Source organism: Sapajus apella, unplaced genomic scaffold (genome assembly GCF_009761245.1).
Source record: "Sapajus apella isolate SASKATOON/1434 unplaced genomic scaffold, GSC_monkey_1.0 scaffold32, whole genome shotgun sequence".
Taxonomy (NCBI): domain Eukaryota; kingdom Metazoa; phylum Chordata; class Mammalia; order Primates; family Cebidae; genus Sapajus; species Sapajus apella.
In genome coordinates, this window is record NW_022436972.1 from 19,759,002 (window position 1) to 19,782,650 (window position 23,649).

The 23,649-nt window shown below is 35.1% G+C and overlaps 1 protein-coding gene and 1 long non-coding RNA gene across 3 annotated transcripts in view; one reads left to right on the forward strand and one right to left on the reverse strand.

The window, feature by feature from the left end:
• The window catches only part of LOC116562450, a 54,616-nt gene that overhangs the window by 15,397 nt on the left and 15,570 nt on the right, over positions 1-23,649 (forward strand). The window contains exon 3 of one of the 2 annotated variants that reach the window (XR_004273944.1): positions 6,298-7,315. The exons of the other annotated variant lie outside the window; for it this stretch is intronic. This is a non-coding gene — a long non-coding RNA (uncharacterized LOC116562450). Of the gene's footprint in view, positions 1-6,297; positions 7,316-23,649 lie in introns of those variants that run through there. 2 annotated transcript variants of the gene reach the window in all.
• The window catches only part of LRRC63 (leucine rich repeat containing 63), a 65,060-nt gene that overhangs the window by 6,373 nt on the left and 35,038 nt on the right, over positions 1-23,649 (reverse strand). Inside the window, exons 5-8 of the mRNA XM_032294720.1 lie at positions 20,777-20,875; positions 17,004-17,140; positions 6,073-6,156; positions 1,093-1,332 (exon numbers count right to left, since the gene is read on the reverse strand). Coding sequence (XP_032150611.1) covers positions 1,093-1,332; positions 6,073-6,156; positions 17,004-17,140; positions 20,777-20,875 — 560 coding nt within the window. The remainder of the gene's footprint in view (positions 1-1,092; positions 1,333-6,072; positions 6,157-17,003; positions 17,141-20,776; positions 20,876-23,649) is intronic.

Below are 23,649 nucleotides of genomic sequence, written 5' to 3' on the forward strand. Positions count from 1 at the left end.
TAATCCATTTATTTCTTTTCAGCTCACTTCTCAGTACATTTTTTTTTTTTTTGAGACAGAGTCTTGCTCTGTTGCCCATGCTGGAGTCCAGTAGCATGACCTCAGCTCATTATAACCTCTGCCTCCTGGGTTCAAGTGATTCTCCTGTCTCAGCCTCCCAAGTAGATGGGAATACAGGCATGTGCCACCATGCCCGGCTAATTTTTGTATTTTTAGTAGAGACAGGATTTCACCATGTTGGCCAGGCTGGTCTCAAACTCCTGACCTCAGGTGATCGGCCACCTCTTCCTCCCAAAGTGTTGGGATTACAGATGTGAGCCACTGCGCCCAACCACCACTACTCTTTTTTTTTTTTGAGAAGGATTCTGTTTAGGTTTTCTGCCTTTTATTGAGTCAATATTTATAAAGGATATATTCCTGGGAGCCATTTTACTTAGGCATATAGCAAATATTTGTTAAATTAATAACCTAAGCACTGATGATCAATAATTCAGTAAAAATGGTATTATACTATCTGAAGAAAATAAGTGACAAGCCTAAGTGGACTGTAAGGATATGAGAGTTTAAGAACCCCAGTCCTGAGATGAGGCAATGATTCCAATACTGGTCATTGATCCCCAAGTGAGGTTACTCCATGCATACCTGCTTTATTCCTGGTCTCCATGACATCACAGAGGAGCAAAACACATCCCAGCAGAGTGTGCCTGGAGCCAAATAATTTTTTTGGAAGAATCTACTTCTATGAACTTAGAAATTCATAGAAAAGATTTATTTAACAGCCACGTAGATGACTCACATTTCACACTGGATTTAAGTAACAACTTGAGAATATTATAAAATGAGGCTGGATTCAGACTACGTTTTATACCTGAAGAACTGGCAGGAGCAATTTGAAGAATTGTGTGAATGGTTTTGTGTGTGTCATGGAGTGTGTGTGTGTGTGTGTGTGTGTGTGTGTGAGAGAGAGAGAGAGAAAGAGAGAGGGGGAGAGAGAGAGAGAGAGAGAGTGAAACTGTCATCTGAGCCTGTAATGAAGAACATTTAAATGCTTAAAGATATGTTTTGGTTAAAAGGACTTCAGCATTTGCTTACCATTTTAGTAACTTCTGAACTTCTACTGGGATCGTATCATAAAATGTATGTAATTGATTTTTGACAATGAACAAAGAAATAATATGAGTAAGTTGTTGTGGATTATTCAAAGAATTCTCTCTCCAAAAACAAGGATGAGTGAAATTATTCTCAAACTGAATTTTTGTCAGGTTAAGCTCCAAAATTCCATGTGGGAAAAAACTCAGTTCATTTCCATCAACAGTCAGTTTTTCAAGTGATCTGTAAATAAAGGAAACCATAGTTTAAAAGATATTAAAACAATTCATATTAAAGTAAAATCCTGCCTCAATTGTTCTTGAAAATTGGCATCAAACCTAGTAGCAATAAAATACAAGTGTGAATTTAAGTATTCCTTTAGAATCAAGAGAATTAATTTATAAAGCAATTGAACCAATACTCAAATGCAAATAAGTGCATTTGAGTGAATAGCACAGTTAAAGCATATATTTTAAAGGATTTTTGCAATATGTCATCACTATGGAAACAGAATTATTCACAAACACAAGACTAATGAATGTCATATTACATAAAATATAGTATAATAATACACAGAACATATTTTCGTAGACAAATTAAACATCAACACATTTTTTCATTCAAGCCCAATCAAAAGAGTGAAATTTATACTATCAAAACATATTATGTGCTATTTTGTGCTTTGACTTTTCAACTGAGTCCTCTGGGTTTTTTCTGTGTCAATTACTTCTAATAACCCTTATTCTTTATTCAAAGAGAACCAACATTACTGATTTTCTTATTTTCACTTGCCTCAGTGGTATTTTTGTACCATCACTTATCTCCTTTCTAATTAGTCCTAGAAGCAGATGGAAAAGAATCTGTTCGTGAGGGATCCATAAAAATCAAATCAAAGGCTGGTCCAACTTGTCAAATGCATTAGAGGTGAAAAGGCTGATATACAAACTTTAGGTAACAGACAGCTGAGGGCCTCTAGATTTTCATTTACTGTCTAGTTTCACAACTCATATCCACACAGTGTAACTTGTTTATGACTCCTGCTGATAATATTAACATATGATCAACGAGAGTATTTAAAACAATGAGGCTAGGAAGATGGCACCTCAGCTCTCTTCATCCCTCAACCGAGTTTGACTAATTCACCTCTGATGGTCTGAAAAAGGTGAGCAAGACCCTGGGCTCTGCCACAGTCCTGAATGAGAGAGCTGGCATGGGCACCTTTTTCTTCTGCACAAAGCCTAGAGGCCAGCAGCAGAACACCCTGCTATGGTCTGAATGTTTCTGTTTCCCCAAAAATTCGAATGTTGAAATCTTCACCTTAAGTTGATGGTATGTAGAGGTGGGGCCTTTAGGAGGTGACTGGTCAGGACAGGGGCCCTCATGAGTGGGATTAGTACCGTTGTAAAAGAGACTTGAGAGACAGCTCCCCCCTTCTTCCATGTGAGGTTAGAGTGAGAAGATGGCTGTCTATGAGGAACTGGGCCCTCACCAGACACCAGATCTGCTGAGGCCTTGATATTGGACTTCCCAGCCTGTGGAAAATAAATTTCTGTTTTTTATAGCCAGCCAGCCTTGTCATAGTAGCCCAAGCTGACAAATACAAACTCTATGTGGACAATCAGAATGAGTGTGACACAGTCTAGGCAAATACTAGCCATGGTGAGGCTCTTCCTGCCTGAGTTGGTTTACCTTGGAGGACACACCCATTTGGCTTCCTCCTTCCCCTCAATGAATTCTAAGACAGCTAGGCAGGCTAAACCATCTTTTTTCTTTCTTTCTTTTTTTTTTTTTTTGAGATGGAGTCTCACTCTCTTGCCTAGGCTGGAGTGAAATGGCCCCATCTCGGCTCACTGAAACCTCTGCCCCTCAGATTCAAGTGTTTCTCCCGCCTCAGTCTCCCACGTAGCTGGGATTACAGGCACCGGCCACCATGCCAGCTAATTTTTGTATTTTTAGTAGAGATGGGGTTTCTCCATGTTGGCCAGGCTGGTCTTGAACTCCTGACCTCAGGTGATCCACCCACCTCGGCCTCCTAAAGTTTTAGGATTACAGGTGTGAGCCACCGTGCCTGGCCACTAAATCATCTTTAAAGCTAGAATAGTACTGTGTTGAGACTGCTTTGGCAGCTGAGCACTCTGGGGTGCAGAGAAGCTTCCTTCCGGTCCACTACTCACTTTCGTAGCATTCTGAGTGGTGTTCTGTGACTGCCATTGGACTTGCATGAAAGAAAGAGTGGCCAGAAGAGAAAATCACATAGAACACATAGAACAAAGGTCCTGGGACAAGCAACTTCTGTTGATGGATGGATAAAAAATTGGGGTTGGGGGTGGGAAAACAAGATGCAAATATAGCACACACAGATACACAGAGATGTTCTGGAACAAAAATGCATGATTTGTAAAACTAAAAAGTTAAGTGGATGAATGAAAGAAGGACATGGTCTTCATGGGGATCCAAATTAGAGGCAAAGACAAAGTAGAAAAATAATTCAAAACAAACATACAAAAAAATTAAAACCATGAGGAAAAATTTAGGTACCATGGAAAACAGATCTAGGAGGCCTAATATGTAAATAATAGGCATTTTAGGAAAAAAATATTTAAACATATTTTCTTAACCAGAAAAGAGAAGTTTGAGCTGGCTGATTAAAAGAGTTCACCGAATTCCAGGAAAGACAGGTTTAAAAAAAAAAAAAAACACTTGTAAGCGTAATCTGATAAAATTCTGAAAGGTCAAAGATTATGGGAGAATCTTAGTCCTTCCAGTTAAGAATAAAAGTCACTTAGGAAGAAAAAAGAATTAAACTGGCATCAGGTGCCTCCCCTGCAACCCTGGAAACTAGAGGAAGACACAATGATGGAGACGACTGTGAAACACGCCAAATGCAAGCTTGTCCTGTCACTCAGGGCATCATTTATTTGTCAGGGTTAAAGAATCAGAGAAAAAATTATCTATGTATGCCATCTGAGGAAAATACTTAAGGAAAAACTCTAAACAGCCAACGAATCAAAAGAGACATCGCCAGGTTCCAGATGAGAGGAAAGGAGCGAAAACAGCTATAAACAATGAATCTTGAAATACCTACAGATAAATATAAAAGGAGAATGAACTAAAATGCTTGTAAGACTTAAGTGCTAAGTAAGCATTCTTTAATAAAAAGAGACACGATGCAAAGAAAATACGAATGAGAATCTGAAACAAAAATTTCTAAACTATTTTAGCAAAGCCTAGAGTTAGATAAGGGGAAGATGAGTTTGGAAAGAAAGTGGGAAAATATAACAGTGTTCTGAAGGTCTCAACAAACAGTGGAAGGCAGCGGTGGGGAGACAAACCATCGTGGTGGGGGAAGTAGTTTTTATTTTGCCTTTATAAAATATTAAAGAAAGTGTGATTGATTATGAGTAGGAAAGATAGCCATTAACAGATTAGGGAAGTACAATAGAAAGCCAAAATTAATAAGGTAGAAAAAAACAGGTGGAAGGACCACTTGAGGCCAGGAGTTTGAGACCAGCCTGGGAAACATAGTGAGACCCCTGTCTCTACAAAAAAATAAAAAAAATTAGCCAAGCACAGTGGTTTGCACCTGTAGTCCCAGCTACTCAGGAGGCTAAGGCAGGAGACTTGCATGAGTCCAGGAGTTCAAGGCTGTGGTGAGCTATGATTGTGCCACTGTACTCCTGCCTGGGCAACAGAGTGAGATCCTGTCTCAAAAAAATAAAAATGAAATAAATTCAAAAATTTAAAAAGAGAACAAACAGCATATTAATAAGTAAGAAAAAGGGAAAGTAAATAAATAATAAGTACAAAATAAAATGAAAGAAAAAAATATGTTGGTCATAACAAGTGTGAATAGGCTGAATTCTGCTAAAATATAGAGATTGTCACATTGGAAATTAAATAATTGATTTAAATATTTAAAAAGCAGAGATAAAATTATCTCATTCTACTAAATGCAAGATTATGTTCCTAGGAAACAAAATAAAATGCAGTAAAACTAAATCAGAACTAACTGGAGAGCTTTAAAAAGTACATTTTAAGGTAATGTACTTTTTTACATTACCTTAAAACTAAGGTAATGTAGTTTTAAGTTTTACATTACCTTAAAACTACATTACCTTAGTTTTAAGGTAATGTAAAGAAGTACATAGCTTTTCTCTATTCTGTACTGACAACAGTTAGAAACAAATGTAAACAAGAGAAATAGTACCTTACATTCACAGTAACAACCACAATTATAAAACGCTTAGAAAAGGTTATTAAGAAAAATATGAAGTGAGTCGTAAATTCTTATGAAGAACATAAAACAAGATCTGAAAAAATGAAAAAAAGTTTTAGAGTGGAAAAATTTATCATCAAAAATGTAAATTCTCCCACATTTATGAGTAAACTCTAGGCAATTACATTAAAATTCAAACTTTGTGATTATGTGTGTTGCTGGATGTGCTAGAAATTATACAAAATTATCTTAAAGATTATGTTCTAAAGAGAATAGTGAAGAGACTATTATTGAAAAATAATCTCCCTACTAGTTACTAAAAATTATTCTGAAGTTACAATCAAAACAGTATGGTACTGACATAGAAGGGCATAGATGAACTTCAGACTTTTATTACTGTGAGAAAGAATTGAAATTTTGCATTAAAATTATATTTTGTAGTATTAGCATTTTGTCTATATGTATTTCTTACAAAAAGTTAACAAATAATATCCACAGGTACACACATAGACAAATGGACATAAATAGCTTATCATTCTGTAAGTAGTCATCTGTACTATTCCTTAAATAATTCCTGGAAATACTGTACACCAATCATTAAAAATATTGTACACCAATCATTCAAGTTACATGTTTGGCAAACGTTGCATTTTACAGATTACATTTTATGGCTATTAAATAAATGAAAGGACTCAACTTTCTCCATCACAATCATTATTAAATATATAAGTAAGGGGCATATATCTTTCTATGTACTTCCAAAATACCTGAGTTTCTGGATTTCATTTGGAATAAAAGTAAGTTCATTGTAGGAAACATCAAGTTCTTCAAGAAAAGACAAGGAAAATAACCTTAAATAGAAAGAGAAAATTAATTGTAGAAATGATGATGTGTCATCACTTGGAATAAATAAGTACTTGAGTAAGTAGGCAGAAGTATAGAAACCAGATTTCTAAGATCCTGAAATTTATATAGACTTCTTTTTATTATAGATGGCATAATTACTATGAACGTTCCTAAGAATTACTCATCTATCCATTAAGACTGGTTTGAAATTTTTGGAGTGGACAAAGCCCTATTTAGAAAAAGTCACCTGAGAAATTTTCATTATCATTTAGATACTTTTTTTTTTTTTGGTTGTTGCATTAGTTTCCTAGAGATGACATAACAAATTACCATAATCTGGGTGGCTTAAAGTAACAGAAATTTATTTTCTCACAGTTCAGGGGGCCAGAAGTCCAAAATCAAAGTGTTAGCAGGGTTGGTTCCCGTGGGAGGCTCTGAGGGAGAAACCGTCCCTTGCTTCTCCCCAGCTCCCAGTGGTGGCCTGCAATCTTTGGCATTCCTTGGCTTGTGGTAGCATAACTCCAACCTCTGCCTTTGTCTTCACATGCCTTTCTTATAGGGACAAAAGCCACTGAATTTGGGGCCCACCCTTCTCCAAATTAGCATAAATATGACCTTAGATTAACCATATCTGCAAAGACCCTCTCTCCAAATATGGTCACACTGAGGTTCTATACCGATATCAATTTTTGAGGGATGCTATTCAACCCACTACAATTGCATTAAGACTTTCCTAGTAAAATACCTTTGATTTTTCTTTCCATCAAGACAAGTACTTATAGGTAAAAACCAAAGAATACCAATACTCGATAAAATAATTGTGCTGTCACAAGCCCTGACTCCTAGGGGATGAAAGTGGGAATTGCTTCTAAAAGACTGGAATTGAAGGGCTCAGTATCATAGTCACCATAATTCCTTGTAAACACCCCCTTCTTTGTGGGTGCTGTTCTCAGAGACTTTCTTGTTTTTCATATAAATAAAAGATGAAAAGTTATTTGTGTGATTCTTAACAAAAGCATCATGAGCAGAATTTTACACTAACTTCCGACTCTCTTAGCATGGCATATAAAGGTCCTCATGATCTGGTCTCACGCTACTTGTCCAGCTCGCCTCTCACCATCCTCTATATTCCTCTGTGTTCCAGCATTTATTTGCTACAATTCCCTGAATTAACCAGTTATCACCTATCTCTAAATAACACATGCGATTCCCCCCAGCTTGACTCTTTGATCATTGCCTTTTTATCTTTTGTCTTGGCTCAGATATCATCTCTTCCAACAACCTCTTCCCAAATTCTTCAGACTGGGTGAGATGCCTCTTCTGTACTTCTCTGCTTACTCTCTGATAGCACCTAGCACATTGTGCAACAAACGTCTGCCTCCTAAAATTATGAGCTTCTAGAAGCCATGGATTCAATTTTATGTTTCTATATATCCAGTGCATTGCATAATGTCTAGTACATTATAAGTGCTGAGGAAATCATAGCTGAATGAAAGGAATGGTAATAATTTGCTCTGAGAAGTTAATGAGGTTGACTAGGAAAACAAAAGAAATGCCTTTTCAATTAGATGTTCATCTCTGACGTCTTATCATCTCTGTAAAGAAAATGTTAATACCATTTGCTCTAGCTTTCAATTCAATATCATGTCATTTTCTTGCCTCGGGCAGTTTCTGGAGTCACTCTGTCTTCCCTTATTACATTGGCACTGGCAACCTAGTCTGGTTCCAGGCTTTCACTGTGGATGACACATCCCTGCTGATTGTGAGATGTAACAGGTGTAGGCAGCATTAAGGACGCTGAATACAAAGCTGCATAGGTTCTAGAGTTGAAATTTATGTCAGCTATATATGGTTTTATAGAGAAAATCTGTTCAGACAGCCTCAGTTTGATCTGCCCCACCAGTACCAAATCTATCACATTTTTTTAGGATATGTAAAATTTTTTACATTTATGTCATTGCTTTATTTATTAGCATATTACTGGCCAGTGAGCTGCCTAAAACAGAGCCCTGCTGTTAGCTTGCAAGATTAGACTAGCATCAATAATTTCATGTATTAACAGTGATGACGACCACACTGATATAAATGTCATTTATTAAAAGCATACTATAAGGCAATTTAGAATGATCATTTACTATACCAATGTAGGGGTTTTGGTTATTTTTTACAGATTAAAAAATGGAAGCTCTAAGAGATTAAGCAATTTATCCAATTTGGTATGAAATAAAATGTAGCTACCCCTTTTCATCAGAATGTGGAGGCAAGGTAATTTAATCCACTTCTTTAACAAATAACAGCATGGGGAAATAAATGTGTACAATTTCAGAATCAGCTCTTCCGACAGGGCATTCAAGTAGGCTGTTAGGTTTTTTTTTGTTCCAAATAGTTTCTCTTTCCCAAAGAACCTACCTGCCAATTAAAGCAAATTAGTCAAACAGGTAAGGCAAGGATTTGACTCTGTTAGTTAAAGTAGCTATTTTCTATGTCATTTTTCTCCTGCTATCCACTGAGCAAAAGATAAAGACTTTTTGTTTTAACCTTTGTGACAGTTGCTTCTGCATAACCTCAGGGCATGAGTCTAAAACATGTCTCTCTCCTTTACTTTTCTTCACCCCACCTCCCTTTTTCTGCCTTTTTCATCTTTTCTACCCAAAAGCCTTGGGAAGAGAAAAATAATTTGGATTTTTAAAGTGATTTATTATCTTCATTTTATATGACAGTTGAAAAGACAAATCAAAGAGCATTTCATAAAGTTCTAAGGATAACATGGGAGTGTTGATCCACTGGCTACCAAGAGGAGGCCCCTGTTCTTTCTCTCACAGAGGCTGAGCTTCCCTGCCTCCATGCTGCCCCACAGGATATCGCCCTAAGCTGCTCAAAGCCAAACCTTAGGAACAAAACTCAGTAAATGAGTGCTTTACTCAAACGGAATTTTTTCTTTACTAACTTCTAATTTCCCTACATTGAAACAATCAATTGTTACATCATTTAAAAAATATTGCATATTTAATTTTATTTTAGAAATTTAGGCCAAGGAAAAGAGACAAATCTGTGAAAATAATTGAAAGGATTTAAAAAATAATTTACAAGATTTTCCTATTTAATTTTTGTAACATCCTTGAAGACAAGTGTAAATTTTCTAAACTTTCAGATGGAAACTGAAGTTACGAGTAGGTCAGTGGTTTCCCAGAGTTTATAGCATCTAAGGGGCAGAGGTTGCCTCTGAAAGTATCTTGCTTTCTCTATCACTTTGAGTCTCATGAACCTAGAAAGATCTTGTTAGGAATGGAAACATAACAGTGAAAGTAGTCCATTATACTTTTAGTAAAACTTTCGAGAAGGTACCAAAATACTATATCTGGGAAAAAAAATATATGTATATATTTTAACATATGGAAACTATAAGAAAAAATTAATAATGAAGAGAATTAAAAAGACAATCTTTTAAATACAATGCTTAGCCACCAAAATAAAAAACCATTTTTCTATGTTAGGTAATGTCTAGAAAAAAACATGTATCTCAATTTAAATCCTAACACTATGGCTTCAAATAAATTGAGTAACCAATTGCTTTATTTAATAAAATACATATTTAATAATATGCTGACTGTCTCCTCCTGTGGGAATGTGATCTCCACAATAGTTGAAATCTTTGACTGGTTTCATATTAGTTTGCTGTTACTGCCATAACAAATTGCGACACAAACTTAGTGGCATGCTACAACACAGATTTATTATAGTTATACAGGTCAAAAGTCTGCACGGGTCTCACCCTACTAAAATTAAGGCATCAGCAGTCCTATCTGGAGGCTCTAGGGAGAATCTGCTTCCTTACTCATACAGGCTGTTGGAGAATTCAGTTTTTTCCGGCTGTAGAACTAAGGCCCTTGTTTTCTTGCTGGCTATACACTGAAGGCCATTCCCAGGTTTTGCAAGCTGCCTCATTCCTTGACTCATGGCTCCCTTCCTCCATCCTCAAAAACAAAATCAAGTCACGTCCTCAGGTGGTATCTCTCTGACAAATAATTCTGCATCCCTCTTCCATTTTCAAGATTATTCTAATCCAGAGAAAAGGAAAGGTAAAGAGGAATTACCAATCCCAAGCAATTTTGAAATACAACTGAGTAACTTCATTTGGTTTCAAGGCCTGGGAATTAGCAGCAGCAGCTCACAGCTCTGCTGCCTGCTTTCCGGTTTCTGCCCTCCTGGCTCCTGGCTCTGTCTTTTGGAATCACAGTTCCACCTTCTGTGCTCCTGGCTTCATCCTCCCCTGTTCCTGGCTCCACCCTCTGAATCATTCTCCCTTTTTCATGAAAGTTGGCACACGTATTCAGCTGTTTCCTGCCCACAGAATTTGGGGGAATCTGACAACCTTTTTTCATTTCATACTGTCTTTGTCCTTCTTGATACACTCTGGCAACATTTCTGTTAGTACAAAATGTTTAAGAACTTAGTGGGTTTCCCATGTATATCATGGGTATTCATTCCATAAGACAAAAGACTTGTCCACAGATTTTGTTCCCAGTTAATCCCATTTCTATTTTTGACTTTGCTGAAATGGCTGAGGCCATATGGCCTGAGGTCATCATTAAAAAGGAATGGAATACTGGTATATACAACATGGGTGAATCCCCAAAATTTCTGTTGCGTGAAAGATGTCAGACTAAAAAAAATTATTTGTTCTATCAATCAACTTTTAGAATTTTCCAGAACAGGCAAAATAAAGCTATGATGTTAGAGGTCTGGGAATGGACTAGAAATGTACATAAGGACATTTCTAGGGTAGACTTTCCAGGATAATGGGAATGCCCCATATATTGTTTTCAATAGTAGTTATGTAGTTATATGGGTGCGTATATTTGTTAGATACTTCGAATCAAATACCTAAGATTTGTGCATGTTATCGTATGTAAATTATACCTAAAAATTTTAGAAAAGAGAAAGATGAGGAAGAAAGATGAAAAAATTGAGGGTACTGATAACTATATATATACATTTTTGAGACAGGATCTCACTCTGTTGCCTACAGCTCACTGCAGCCTCAACCTTCCAGGCTCAGGTGATCCTCCCACCTCAGCCTTCCACACAGCTGGGACTACAGGCACATGCCACTATGCACAGATAATATTTTGAATTTTTTGTAGAGATGGGGTTATACCATGTTGCCCAGGCTCTATGTATTTTTTGTTATGCTAAAATATATATAACATAAAATTTGCCATTTTAACCATTATTAAGTGTGCCATTCAGTAGCATTAATAACAGTATTATGCAACAATCAGCACCATGTATTTCCAGAACTTTCCTATCATTACAAACAGAAACTCTATATCCATTGAACAACTACTCCCAATTCCCCCCTTCTCTGCTACACCCAATCCCCTGGTAACCTATATTCCACTTTCTGTCTGTAAATTTGTCTCTTCTAGGTACCTTATATAAGCAAAATCATACAATGTTTATCCTTTTGTATCTGACTTATTCTACCTAGTGCAATGTTTTCAAGGCTCATTGTTGTTATAGCATGTACTAGCATTTCATTCTTTTTTCAGGATGAATAATAGTCTATATATGTATATATCACATTTTGTTTATTCATTAGTCTATTAATGGACATTGAGTTGTTACCACCTTTTAGTTATTGTGAAGAAAAACAATTAGGCTTTCCAATGTTTTGTTGATGTACATTTGAATTGCGAACTTTTTTAGAATATCGTAGATAAAACTGCTATGGACATTCCCAAAGAAATCTTTTCATAGAGGCTAAAATCTACCTTCTCCATCTTATACATGAGCAACTGAGCTACTGAAGATAATCCGCAGAAATGCAGATTAGTGTCACTATGAATCCTTGGTTTCCAGTCTCAGCTAAGCCCAGAGCATTGTCTCTCAAACATCTACTTTTCTGTGATCTGCTCTTTTCCATTCCTCTCAATATCAATACTAAATCATCATAATTTTCTTTAAAACTTCTTTTCAGTCACTATTCTTCTTGATCTCAAAGATTGTCTGAAGTCATTTCATAGTAATCTCTCCCAACTGATGCATAATAGGAGCTAAATAAATCTTTGTTGACTAAATGAATGTCCTGTTTTCTTACCCATATAACTATATATTTTCCATGTTCATTTTTAGGACCTACCTCCAATTTTAGGAAATAAGGATTACTCCTCCTGCTCAAGACCATAATCTCCACCTGAGCTGACTACTTCCCCTCCCATCTCCTGTAAAATTCTGCATCATCTGTCATCCTTCCACATTTTCAATCTATTCCCTATTGGTTTCTTTCCAACATCCTGTAAATACATCCGAGTCTTTAAAAAACTAACACCACATTAGTTATTACATATATGCGGCACATATATGCCATGGAATACTATGCAGCCATAAAAAAGGATGAGTTCATGTCTTTTGCAGGAACATGGATGAAGCGGGAAACCATAATTTCCAGCAAACTAACACAACAGGAAATCAAACACTGCATGTTCCTACTCATAAGTGGGAGTTGAACAATGAGAACACGTGGACACAGAGAGGGGAACATCACACACCAGAGCCTGTCTGGGGGTGGGGGCTAGGGGAGGGATAGCATTAGAAGAAATACCTAATGTAGATGACGGGATGATGGATGCAGCATACCACCATGGCGCATGTATACCTATGTAACAAACCTGAACATTCTGCACATGTACCCCAGAACTTAAAGTATCATTAAAAAAAATGTTTCTAAGAGCCTACATTCTCTTTAGCTTTTATCTAACTGCTCTTCTCACATTGCATCTAAATCTCTAGAAAGAATGGTCTACACTCATTATTACCAATTTCTCTCTTCCCATTCCATCACAACCACTGCAAGCTAGCTTTTGTTCCCATAATTCTACTAAAAAATGTTCTCTTATTGAGCTTCTCTATTGTATTTGACACTGTTGGTCATCTGTCTTTTTCAAAATAATCCTCTTCCCTGGCTTCCATGATATACTTGGTTCTATTTATGCAGTTTGAGGCTTTTCCTCAATCTTTATAATTTCCTCTTTATCTGTCTATATTTGAAACACAGATGTTTCTCTAGCAATATCTCCAGCACAAAACTCTCCTGGGAGGTTAATATGTCCAGGTCCAGCTTTGTGATGGAAAACAGAATCCAAAAACCAACATGTTAATCTAAAACAAAACTCATTATTTTCCTTCCTTCAAACCTCCTCAGCCTTAACAACAACCAATGGTTTCTCAATGCACTTTAAATAAATCAGAAATGTTTTCACCTGACCCTCAAAGCGTCATGGGATGTAGTCCCTATCCAACCTCTAAACCTCACCTGGAACCACACTTCCATTTTACCCTAAGCCATGCTGACTTCATTTCAGCCTTTGAGGAGTCCATGCTCTTATTACTTCACATGTTATTCCCACTGCACAAATGTTATTTTTTCCTGTTCTTGGCCTGGATTCCTAAGCCTCTGCTTAAATGTCATTTCCTCAGATATATCTTCCTTAGTGACTCAATTATTTTTCTCCTGACATCATATTGTTCCTTTCCGTCAAAGCCCTTAGAATGTTTTATATTTATATATTCATATATTTATTATGGTGTTTATTAAAATTCCTGTATCCTTCCCTGGATTCTAAACCCGAAAAGGGAAAAGATCATGCCCCTTTCCTTTAACAATCTAAACCCAATGCTTGGGACAGAGCCCAGTATTTAGTAAATAATAAATATATTTTACATGATTGAATTGTTTCACTCTTAACTAGAAAATTGTTTCACTCTAACCTGGGTGTTACCTTGACTTGACTTTTTTTTTTCTTTACCTTGACTCTTCTGTTCCTTATAGTCTCTATGTCTCAATACTAAATTTTGCAGGTTTTACTCCAATTTCATAACAATTTGTTCTTCCTTCTCCATGCTCACTACCATTGCCTTGGTCCAAGTTTTCTTTACCTCTTGCTTGAACTACTGCAATGGCCTTCCAACTAGTCACCTTGAATTCTGTTTATCCCCTCACATCCACCCTCTACACTGCCACTAGAATAACCTAAAATGTAAGTTTAACCACTCACCTATGGAAAACCTGTAAAGATTTCTCATTGCACACAGCATCAATTCTTTACCTTAGTCCACAAGGCTCGCAGATAATTTGGTCCCTGCTTACTGTACCATTTATTACCACTTGGCTTTGTCCTCTAAGCTTCAAAAACAGCAAACTGCTTGTATTTCCCATCTCTTGTTCTATATGCTGCCTCTTTGCATATACGTTGTAACTTTTCCTTGAAGAAATATCCACCCTATCAATGGCCTAACTATCCTTTGTTGTCTCTCCTGTTTAATCTACCTAAATTCATACTCAGTCATCTTTGGATCAAATACCATCTCTTCCAGGGAACCATCTCACCCTCCAGAATGGGTTATATGCCACTCTTTGTAACTCAAAAATTGTACCACGTACATCTTCATTATTTTACTTTACTCAACTGTATTAAATTATCTGCCTTCCTCTTAGGTGGTGAGCTCCTAGGAGGACATAGTATTAATAGATGCTTCATGAACATCTGCTCAGTTAATTACAAGAATGAAAGTATAACATTCAAAATGTATCAGTGCAATTTGCTTGTGATGGTAATAATGTCCAAACTCCAGAATTTACATGGAGCCAGAATAATCTTAAATATATTTCAGTTACTGATTTGTAAGTCTCACCACACTGTGTGAGGTCTTCTTTGCTCAGGAAGGTAGAGTTCTGACAACAACCCTTAAATACAAAGAACTCAGCACCTTCATTCTTCACTGTGTAAGTGCCCTCCTGGTGAGTTTTCATTTAACAAGCTTTGCAAATAAACATTTTCATTATGTCAGAGCTCGCTTGAAGTCCTCCTCAAGGTCAATAAAGTTTTCCCTATTATGCTTTTCATTCTTGGCTTTAATATGCTGTCAATCTTCCTTTGATATGCATACATATCCTATGTTATTTGATAAAAGTACAGTGCTTTATTTTAGAAACACTAATATTTTTAAAAAATAGCTTCTGAAAACTTTTTGATTATAATCAACAGTTCATACTATTTGCCCAATATCTAAACAATGAACAAAATGTTGACCTTTTAGTTACAATCACATTTCACTTGCTTTAGGAATTTTTATTTTGTTTAAATGATAGTTAAGATTATTGAAAGTGTATAATTACGATTATAGATTATCCAGTAGAAATTCATGTTTAGATGCTGTATATGTACATATATATTTATATGTATACAGTTCTCTGTGTGTACATATGTAATTGTATATGTGTTTATAGCTATATAAGCAATTAGAGATATGTGTGTAAACATGGGTTAGTATACATATATATATTACTTTGCTGTCTCTAATGAGAGGGCCTAGAGGGAATCACATCCTAATGGTGATAAGGACACCCAGGACCCAGATCTTGGCTTTTAAATACCACTTTCCAATAAAAGGAAACAGGATCTCCTTAGAGAAATGGCTGATACTAGTATTAGGGCAGGGAAAATACAATTTATGTACTGTGGAAAAATACAGATGAGTCAAAGAGAAATAAAATACCCATATGTAACATTCTTACTTCTTTAGTGTTTATTTTTTCTTTTTATATATGTGACGTGTAATGTGTAACATGTATATGTATTTTATACAGAAATGGTATAATTTTTTAAATATAATTTCTTATTCTTTTAAATAGCTGAATGTCTATGAATATACAACTTGTTGGATCATAACAATACTGGATGAACATCTTTATAAATGAATTTGAATGCCCTTTTTTTTGAGGCAGAGTCTTGCTGTGTCACCAGACTGGAGTGCAGTGGCACGATCTTGGCTCACTGCAACCTCCTCCTCCTGGGTTCAAGCGATTCTCCTGCGTCAGCCTCCTGAGTAGCTGGGACTACAGGCGCGCGCCACCACGCCCAGCTAATTTTTGTATTTTTTAGTAAAGACAGGGTTTCAACATGGTCTCGATCTCTTGACCTTGTGATCCACCCACCTCGGCCTGGACGCACTTTCTTAATTAATATAAGACTCTTATTTTGCAAAGTATTATTCAACTAGTTATAAGTTCCTTTCTCTTTGTGCTTAGAGATTCAATCTGTTAAACTCTAATTGCAAAAAGTATCTTGTTTTGACAGTTGATTAAGGTTTTGGTTTAAAACTTTCATTAGGAGTTAAATAATTACTAGTCCATATATGGGAAGAAATTCATCTCTTTTATGTCCAAATATCAGCATTCCTATGATAGCATATAAGCCAATCCCCTTAGTTTCTGGATTAGGAAATTGAGGCCAAGAATAGTTAAATTACTTTCTCCAGATCAAATATATAATTATCATCAACTTTACAGTCAAAGGTCTAGATTTCCTAATTCCAAATTCAGTGCTCTTTCCATATGCAAAAAGGCTCTCAAGAGATAGGTGCAAGGCTCTCACCTGAACTGCTTTAGGTAATTCCTGTTAATTTAACCCACACTCAGATAATGTACTTCTAGATGTATATTCACTAGACCCATATTAACTGATCTGTATGTAGCTGGTAGGATTGTTTTTAACACTGTAAGAAGAAGCATATTAGCTAATTAGAATAGAAAAGGAATTACTAAATAGCCAAAAAGCTGTTAGCTGCTTTTAAAGGGGAAGCTGATCTTTTTCAAAATTATAAATTATTTTCTGTGTTTATAATCTCAGACCATCAACCTTACCCAGGTGGAAGAACAGTAATTAAATTCATTATTAGCTAATTAGAATAGAAAAGGAGTTACTAAATAGCTGCTTTTAAAGGGGAAGCTGATCTTTTTCAAAATTATAAATTATTTTCTGTGTTTATAATCTCAGACCATCAACCTTACCCAGGTGGAAGAACAGTAATTAAATTAAAGGCAATGGTGAAAATTCTAAGGAACTTAAGTTGTTGAATTTCAGAAGGAATTTCTTTGATAGGATTATTTCTCAATTTCAGTATTTGTAAATATTTAAGACACAATATCTAGGGAACAGAAAAGAGAAACAAATGTGAGTGGAATAATAAAGTATGCAAATAATTGTTACCTTTTATAAATTCTCTGAGCTAATGTAGTAGAATCATTATAGTAACGTTAATTGGCTATATCATGTAACTCAGTAAACACCCTTGGTCAACCTTCAATATAAGTGACCAGCTTTAATATGTATCATATGGTGAAATAGTGCAACTACTGTACTCATACACTTTGACTCAAGAATGGTTCTTTTCTAAATGTGAAAGTCACCCTTTCTGACCAAGCTCATGATTTCATAGGAGGGAATCACAGAATAATAAGGGAGGAAGGAGATATCTGCAGAACCAGGAAGACAGGTGGAATTAACCTTAGTGATCAGAGAAGTGTCAGATATCATAGCCAGATTATTTCTGGTATCACATTAATTTCATGTACACTGATTTTTCATGTGAAATTTAAAAACAGAACATACCATTGAAATCTATTATTTTCCTGTTAAATTTATACAAATTTTGAAAAGAAAAATAAATAAATCTATGATCTTTACTTGATTCATATATTTCTCTGTGAATATTAATAAGGTCTATTAATTCTCTTTTAAGTTCAAACTTGTTATCATCATAAAGGTCCAAAATTGGTGAAGTAGAACAAGTTCATTCTTGTAGACTGGAAGCATCAGTCCTCCAAGTTTGCCTTTCTTTTCAAAATTATTTTGGCTCTTTGGAATCCTTTGCATTTCTATATAAATTTTAGGGTCATGGAGCTGTTCATATTTTCTAAAGTCCCTTCTTGTGTCTTTGTAGGAATGTGTTCATTTCCCGTAAGTTATTTAATTGGTTGGTATACAGTTATTTATACTATTTCCTTTAAATCTTTTTAATTTCTATAAGGTCAGTAGTGATGTTTCTTTTTTTTGTCCTTGTCTTTAGTAATATAAGTCTCCTGTGTTTTTTTTCTTGGTCAGTCTACATAACATTTGTCCATTTTGTTGATTTTTAATAGTAATAACTTCTGTTTTTTAAATTTTCTGTTTTTCTGTCTTCTATTTCACTAATTTCTGTACTGATATTCACTATCTCCTTGCTTATTCTTTGTTTAGGTTTAGTTTGCTCTTTTTTTTTTCTAGTGGCTTAACATGAAAAGTTAGTTTGAGAGATTTCTTCTTTTTTAAAAAATACAGGCATTTACAGCTATAAATTTCCCTCTGAGTACTCTGTAATGCATCTCAGAAATTGTGGCATATTGTTTTTTCATTTATCTACATATATTTTCTAAGTTCATTTTAACTTATTATTTGATCCACTGGTTATTTAGGTGTATGTTGCTTAATTTCCATATATTTGTGAATTTCCAAGTTTCTTTCAGTTTTTGCTTTATAATTTAATTCCATTGTAGCCAAAAATAGACTTTTGTGATTTTCAATCATTTTAAATATATTGAGACTTATTTTGTAGTCTAACATATGATTTATCTTGAAAAATGTTATATAAACTTGAGAATTGCATATTCTGCTGCTGTTGGTTTGAGTTAGACCAAAAAAATTCCACACAGGTTTATTAGCTCTAATTGGTTTATAGTGTTGTTCAATTCTTCTGTTTCCCTCTTGTTCTTCTGCCTAATTTTTCTATGCATTATTGAAAGTGGGATGTTCAAGTGTCCAATTATTATGGTTGAATTTTCTATTTTTTCCTCCAATTCTTTCAGTTTTTGCTTCATATACTTTGGGGCTCTGTTATTAAATAAACATTTGTTTATAATGTTCTATTACCTGATAAATTGACAAAATGTTCCTTTTTATCTCTAGTAACTTTTTTTTGCTTTGAAATATATTTTGTCTGATATTAGTATAGTCTTTTCAGCTTTCCTATTGTTGCTGTTCACATGATATATATTTTCTCATGCTTTTGGCTTCAATCTCTTCAATCTTGTGTTTCTTTCGATCTTAAGTGTGTTTCCTGGAGACAGCATATCACTGAATCTGTATAAAACCTCATATAATTTTATACCGTCTGACAATCTGTATCTTTTGATTGCATTTTTTGATATATTCACATTTAATGTTATTATTGACATGATTTTCACTTTTAGCTTTCTATATATTGTATGTTCTTTTAATTCCGCCTCTACTGCCTTCTTTTGCATGAAGTGAATATGTTCTAGTGTAACATTTTATTACTTCAATAATTTTTTTCAGCATGTTCTCTTATTTTCTTAGTGACTGTTTAGAGGATATACTTTATCAGAATTTACTTCAGATTTATATTAATTCCAGTGAGATATGAAAATGTTCTTCATACATATTCAATTCCTTCTTTTTTTCATCTATAATTTCTATATATATGCATATATGTTACATATCTAACAATACATTATTGTAATTATTACTATATATGATTTTATGACTATTAAAGAATCTTAAAGAAGACTGAGTATATATATACAGGGTTTGCTATACTAATCTTTGTTATTTAACACTTCTGCTTCTACCTTCTCCCATCCTAAACCACTTTAGTGGCTGCTGCACTCTGCCTGATTCAACCATCCTAAATTTTCCAGTAATAATTCGAATTACCCCACTTACCTCAGTCCCTAGTATTCTAAAACTAAGCCTTATTAGCTGTCCCCAAAATAGTCTTTCTAAGCCTGGAAATTACCATCCTCATTGGAATGTTTTATCTATAGCTATATAACACAGATCTGCATTTTATGACAAGTTGATTTCTGTCACTTTAATAATGAGCACTTTAATATCTTACATGTGACTATCTCTCTTGTCTTCATACATTATTTTTTAGTGACTAGTATTCTTTGGCAGATACACACGTATTATCTATATCTACTTAGAGGAAAGGTTAAATCAGTGTGAAGAACTCAGATGTCTATATTCCTTGGGAATTCTTGTCAATTTGTCCTAGTTAAATTAATAAAACTGATGTTGTGTATTAGAAAAGAAATAACTTCTCCTATTGAAAATAGAAACATTATATTACAGAGAAAGTATGGAAAATAATATTTTCAATACTACATGATTGAAATAGGAAGAAAGTACATTTGCCAAAAATGAGCTCACTAAAAGACAATACTCTGGCAATCAATTTACAAAACCACCAATTACCCAGGAATCAATGAAGCAATGACTAAAGACACTAAAAACACAATCATCTGTCCTAATTACTTGCAATGGTTCATTCACTTAAAAAGACATTAAATTAGCTCATCCCATATCTGATTATCCTTCATACATTTTATTAAGCAGAATATTATATTTTATCCTTTGGTAATTAAAACTTGTTACAACAGTGCATGATTACTTTGTTTTTAAAACTTCTGATTAGCACATAAATAAGGTTTATTTTAGATTATATTCAGAGTTAGAAGAATAAATACTTAATATACATTATACAATTATGAGAACACATTTGAGAGCCTCACTATAACATAGTCTTTGAGGATTATATCATGGGACTTTCTAAGAAAGATGTACTGTACATTTTGTACTTCTGAAAATAAGCCATCTAAAAGATGCAATCCAAAATACATTTACAGTACTTTATAGTAACTTCAAGGTATTAAAAGATGTCTATTTTTTATAAGTATTATTCACAATAAGTTATATCAGTACATAACAATGCAGATGGACTCACTTCTGTGGGAAAGTAACGAAGATCATTAAATGATAAATTAAGATATATCAACTGCGAAGCCAAAGGTGTTAAGTCTGGACAATTTAGGATAAAAAAGCCCTAAAAGAAAGTGACAAGAGATAAGACGTTAGTCATTAACAATGCACAAAATAGTTTATACAAGGGTAAAACAAAATGAGAATATAATTTGAATAAGAATGTTTTACACAATATACTAACAAGCCTATATTCATCTCGCATTCATTTTTTTCAGTCTGTCAAGAAAATAATTTCTTTGGTAAGTAAAAGATAGAAAAAAAGTAGAAACACTATGTATTAGTCTGTTCTCACACTGCTATACAGGAATACCTGACATTGGGTAATTTATAAAGAAAAGAGGTTTAATTGGCTCATGGTTCTCCAGGCTATACAGAAAGCATGGCATCGCCTGCTCGGCTTCTGGGGAGGCCTCAAAAAACTTATAATCATAGCAGAAGGTGAAGGGTGAAGCGGTCTTACATGGCCAGAGCAGGAGGAAGAGGTGGGAGGTGCCACATACTTTAAAACTAACAGATCTCATGAGAACTCACTTGCCATCAGGAGAACAGCATCAAGGGGGAAATCCATCTCCATGAGCCAATCACCTCCCACTAGGCCCCACCTGCAACACTGGAGATTATGATTTCACATGAGATTTGGTGAGGACACAAATCCAAACCATATTACACAATAAGCATTTATATATGTGATGTGTAGTATGTGTGACAGAATTATTTCAATCAATAACAAGCAAATATTGAGTGCCTGCTATGTGCTGAAATATAATTGAATCTATTTTATATTTAATTATCTTCTTTACCCCCCTTTTATATCTCTACCTCTATTTCTCTGTGTTCTGTCTACTAATCTAGCATCTACCTGAAACTTCTTGTTAAATATGCCAGTTTCTGTACTTTCTTCATTGTCATTCAATTCAAAATATTCTGATTTCCTTTGTGTTTTCTTTCTTGACCTATTTTTTAATTAGTGTGCTGTTTGACTTCCAAACACTTAGTGCTTTTTAATATTTAAATTAACATTTAGCACAAATATTTGGTACTTTTCTAGATACCTTACTGTGACTGATTCTATTTTATTTTTTTTGTGTGGTATGAGAGCTACAATATTTCAATCTTTTAAAATGTCCTGAGACATATTTTATGGCCCAACATATATTCTGTCTTGAAATTGTTCTATGTGTACCTAAAAAGTAATGTTTATTCTGCAGTTGGTGGATGTATCATTCTATAAATGTTAATTAGGTCAAGTTAGTTGCTGGAGTTATTTCAGATCTTCTATATCTTTATTGAATTGTTTTCGACTACACATATCAACTCTTGACCAAGATATGTTAAAGTCTAATTTCCAATTATGATAGTGAATTGATCTACTTCTTACTTTAGTTCTGTCAAATTTTGCTTTATGAATTTTGAGGCATTCTAATGATATGTATACATATTTAGATTGTTCTGTCTTCTTGATGAGTTGACTCTTTAAACATTTTCAAACTTCTCTTTATACTTGGTAATACTCTTTTTCTATAGTATTATTTTCTACTTAGTCAGCTAATAGAGCCATAAGAGCTTTATAATGCCTACTGTTATCTTTTTCCAGTTTTACTTTTCGATCATCAGCATATTTATGTAAGTATGCTTCTTGTAAATAGCAAATAATTAAGACATACTTCATTAGCCAGTTTAACAATCTCTATTTTTTATTGTGGTATTTAATCCATTTACATTTAACAAAATTATTAATGTGTTTGGGCTAAAGTTTACCATTTTGGTAAACTTCTTTGGCCAGGTGTGGTGGCTAATGCCTATAATCTCAGCACTTTGGGAGGCTAAAGCAGGCAGATCATGAGGCTAAGAGATGGAGACTATCCTGGCCAACAAGGTGAAACCCCATCTCCACTAAAAAAAGAAAAAAATACAAAAATTAGCTGGGCGTGGTGGCACAGGTCTGTAGTCCCAGCTGAAGCAGCAGAATCAATTGAACCTGGGAGGTGGAGGTTGCAGTGAGCCAAGATGGCACCACTGCACTCCAGCCTGGCAATTGAGCAAGACTCTGTCTAAAATAAAAATGTGACTTCTTTAAAGATCACAATATGTGCCTTAACACAACCACCCTTCAATTGATTTGAAAAGAGTGTCCTCGTGCACACGAATGTTCATTGCAGCACTGTTTACAATAGCAAAGACCTGGAACCAACCCAAATGCCCATCGACGATAGACTTGATAGGGAAAATGTGGCACATATACACTATGGAATATTATGCAGCCATCAAAAACGATGAGTTTGGGTCCTTTGTAGGGACATGGATGAACCTGGAAACCATCATTCTCAGCAAACTGACAGAAGAGCAGAAGGTCAAATACTGCATGTTCTCACTCATAGGCGGGTGTTGAACAATGAGAACTCATGGACACAGGGAGGGGAGTACTACACACTGGGGTCAGTTGGGGGGAAATAGGGGAGGGACGGTGGGGGGTGGGGAGCTGGGGAGAGATAGCAAGGGGAGAAATGCCAGATGTAGGTGATGGGGAGGAAGGCAGCAAATCACACTGCCACGTGTGTACCTATGCAACAATTTTGCATGTTCTTCACATGTACCCTAAAACCTAAAATGCAATAAAATAAATAAATGGGAAAAAAAAAAAAGAAAAGAGTGTCCTTTCCCTGCTTTATGTTTTTGTTTGCTTTGTCAAACAGCAGTTGGCTGCAGGTATTTGGCTTTATTTCTGGGCTCTCTATTCTGTTCTATTGGCCTATGTTCCTATTTTGATACCAGTACCATGCTGTTTTGGTGACTATGGCCTTGTGTTATCGTTTGAAGTCCAGTAATGTGATATGT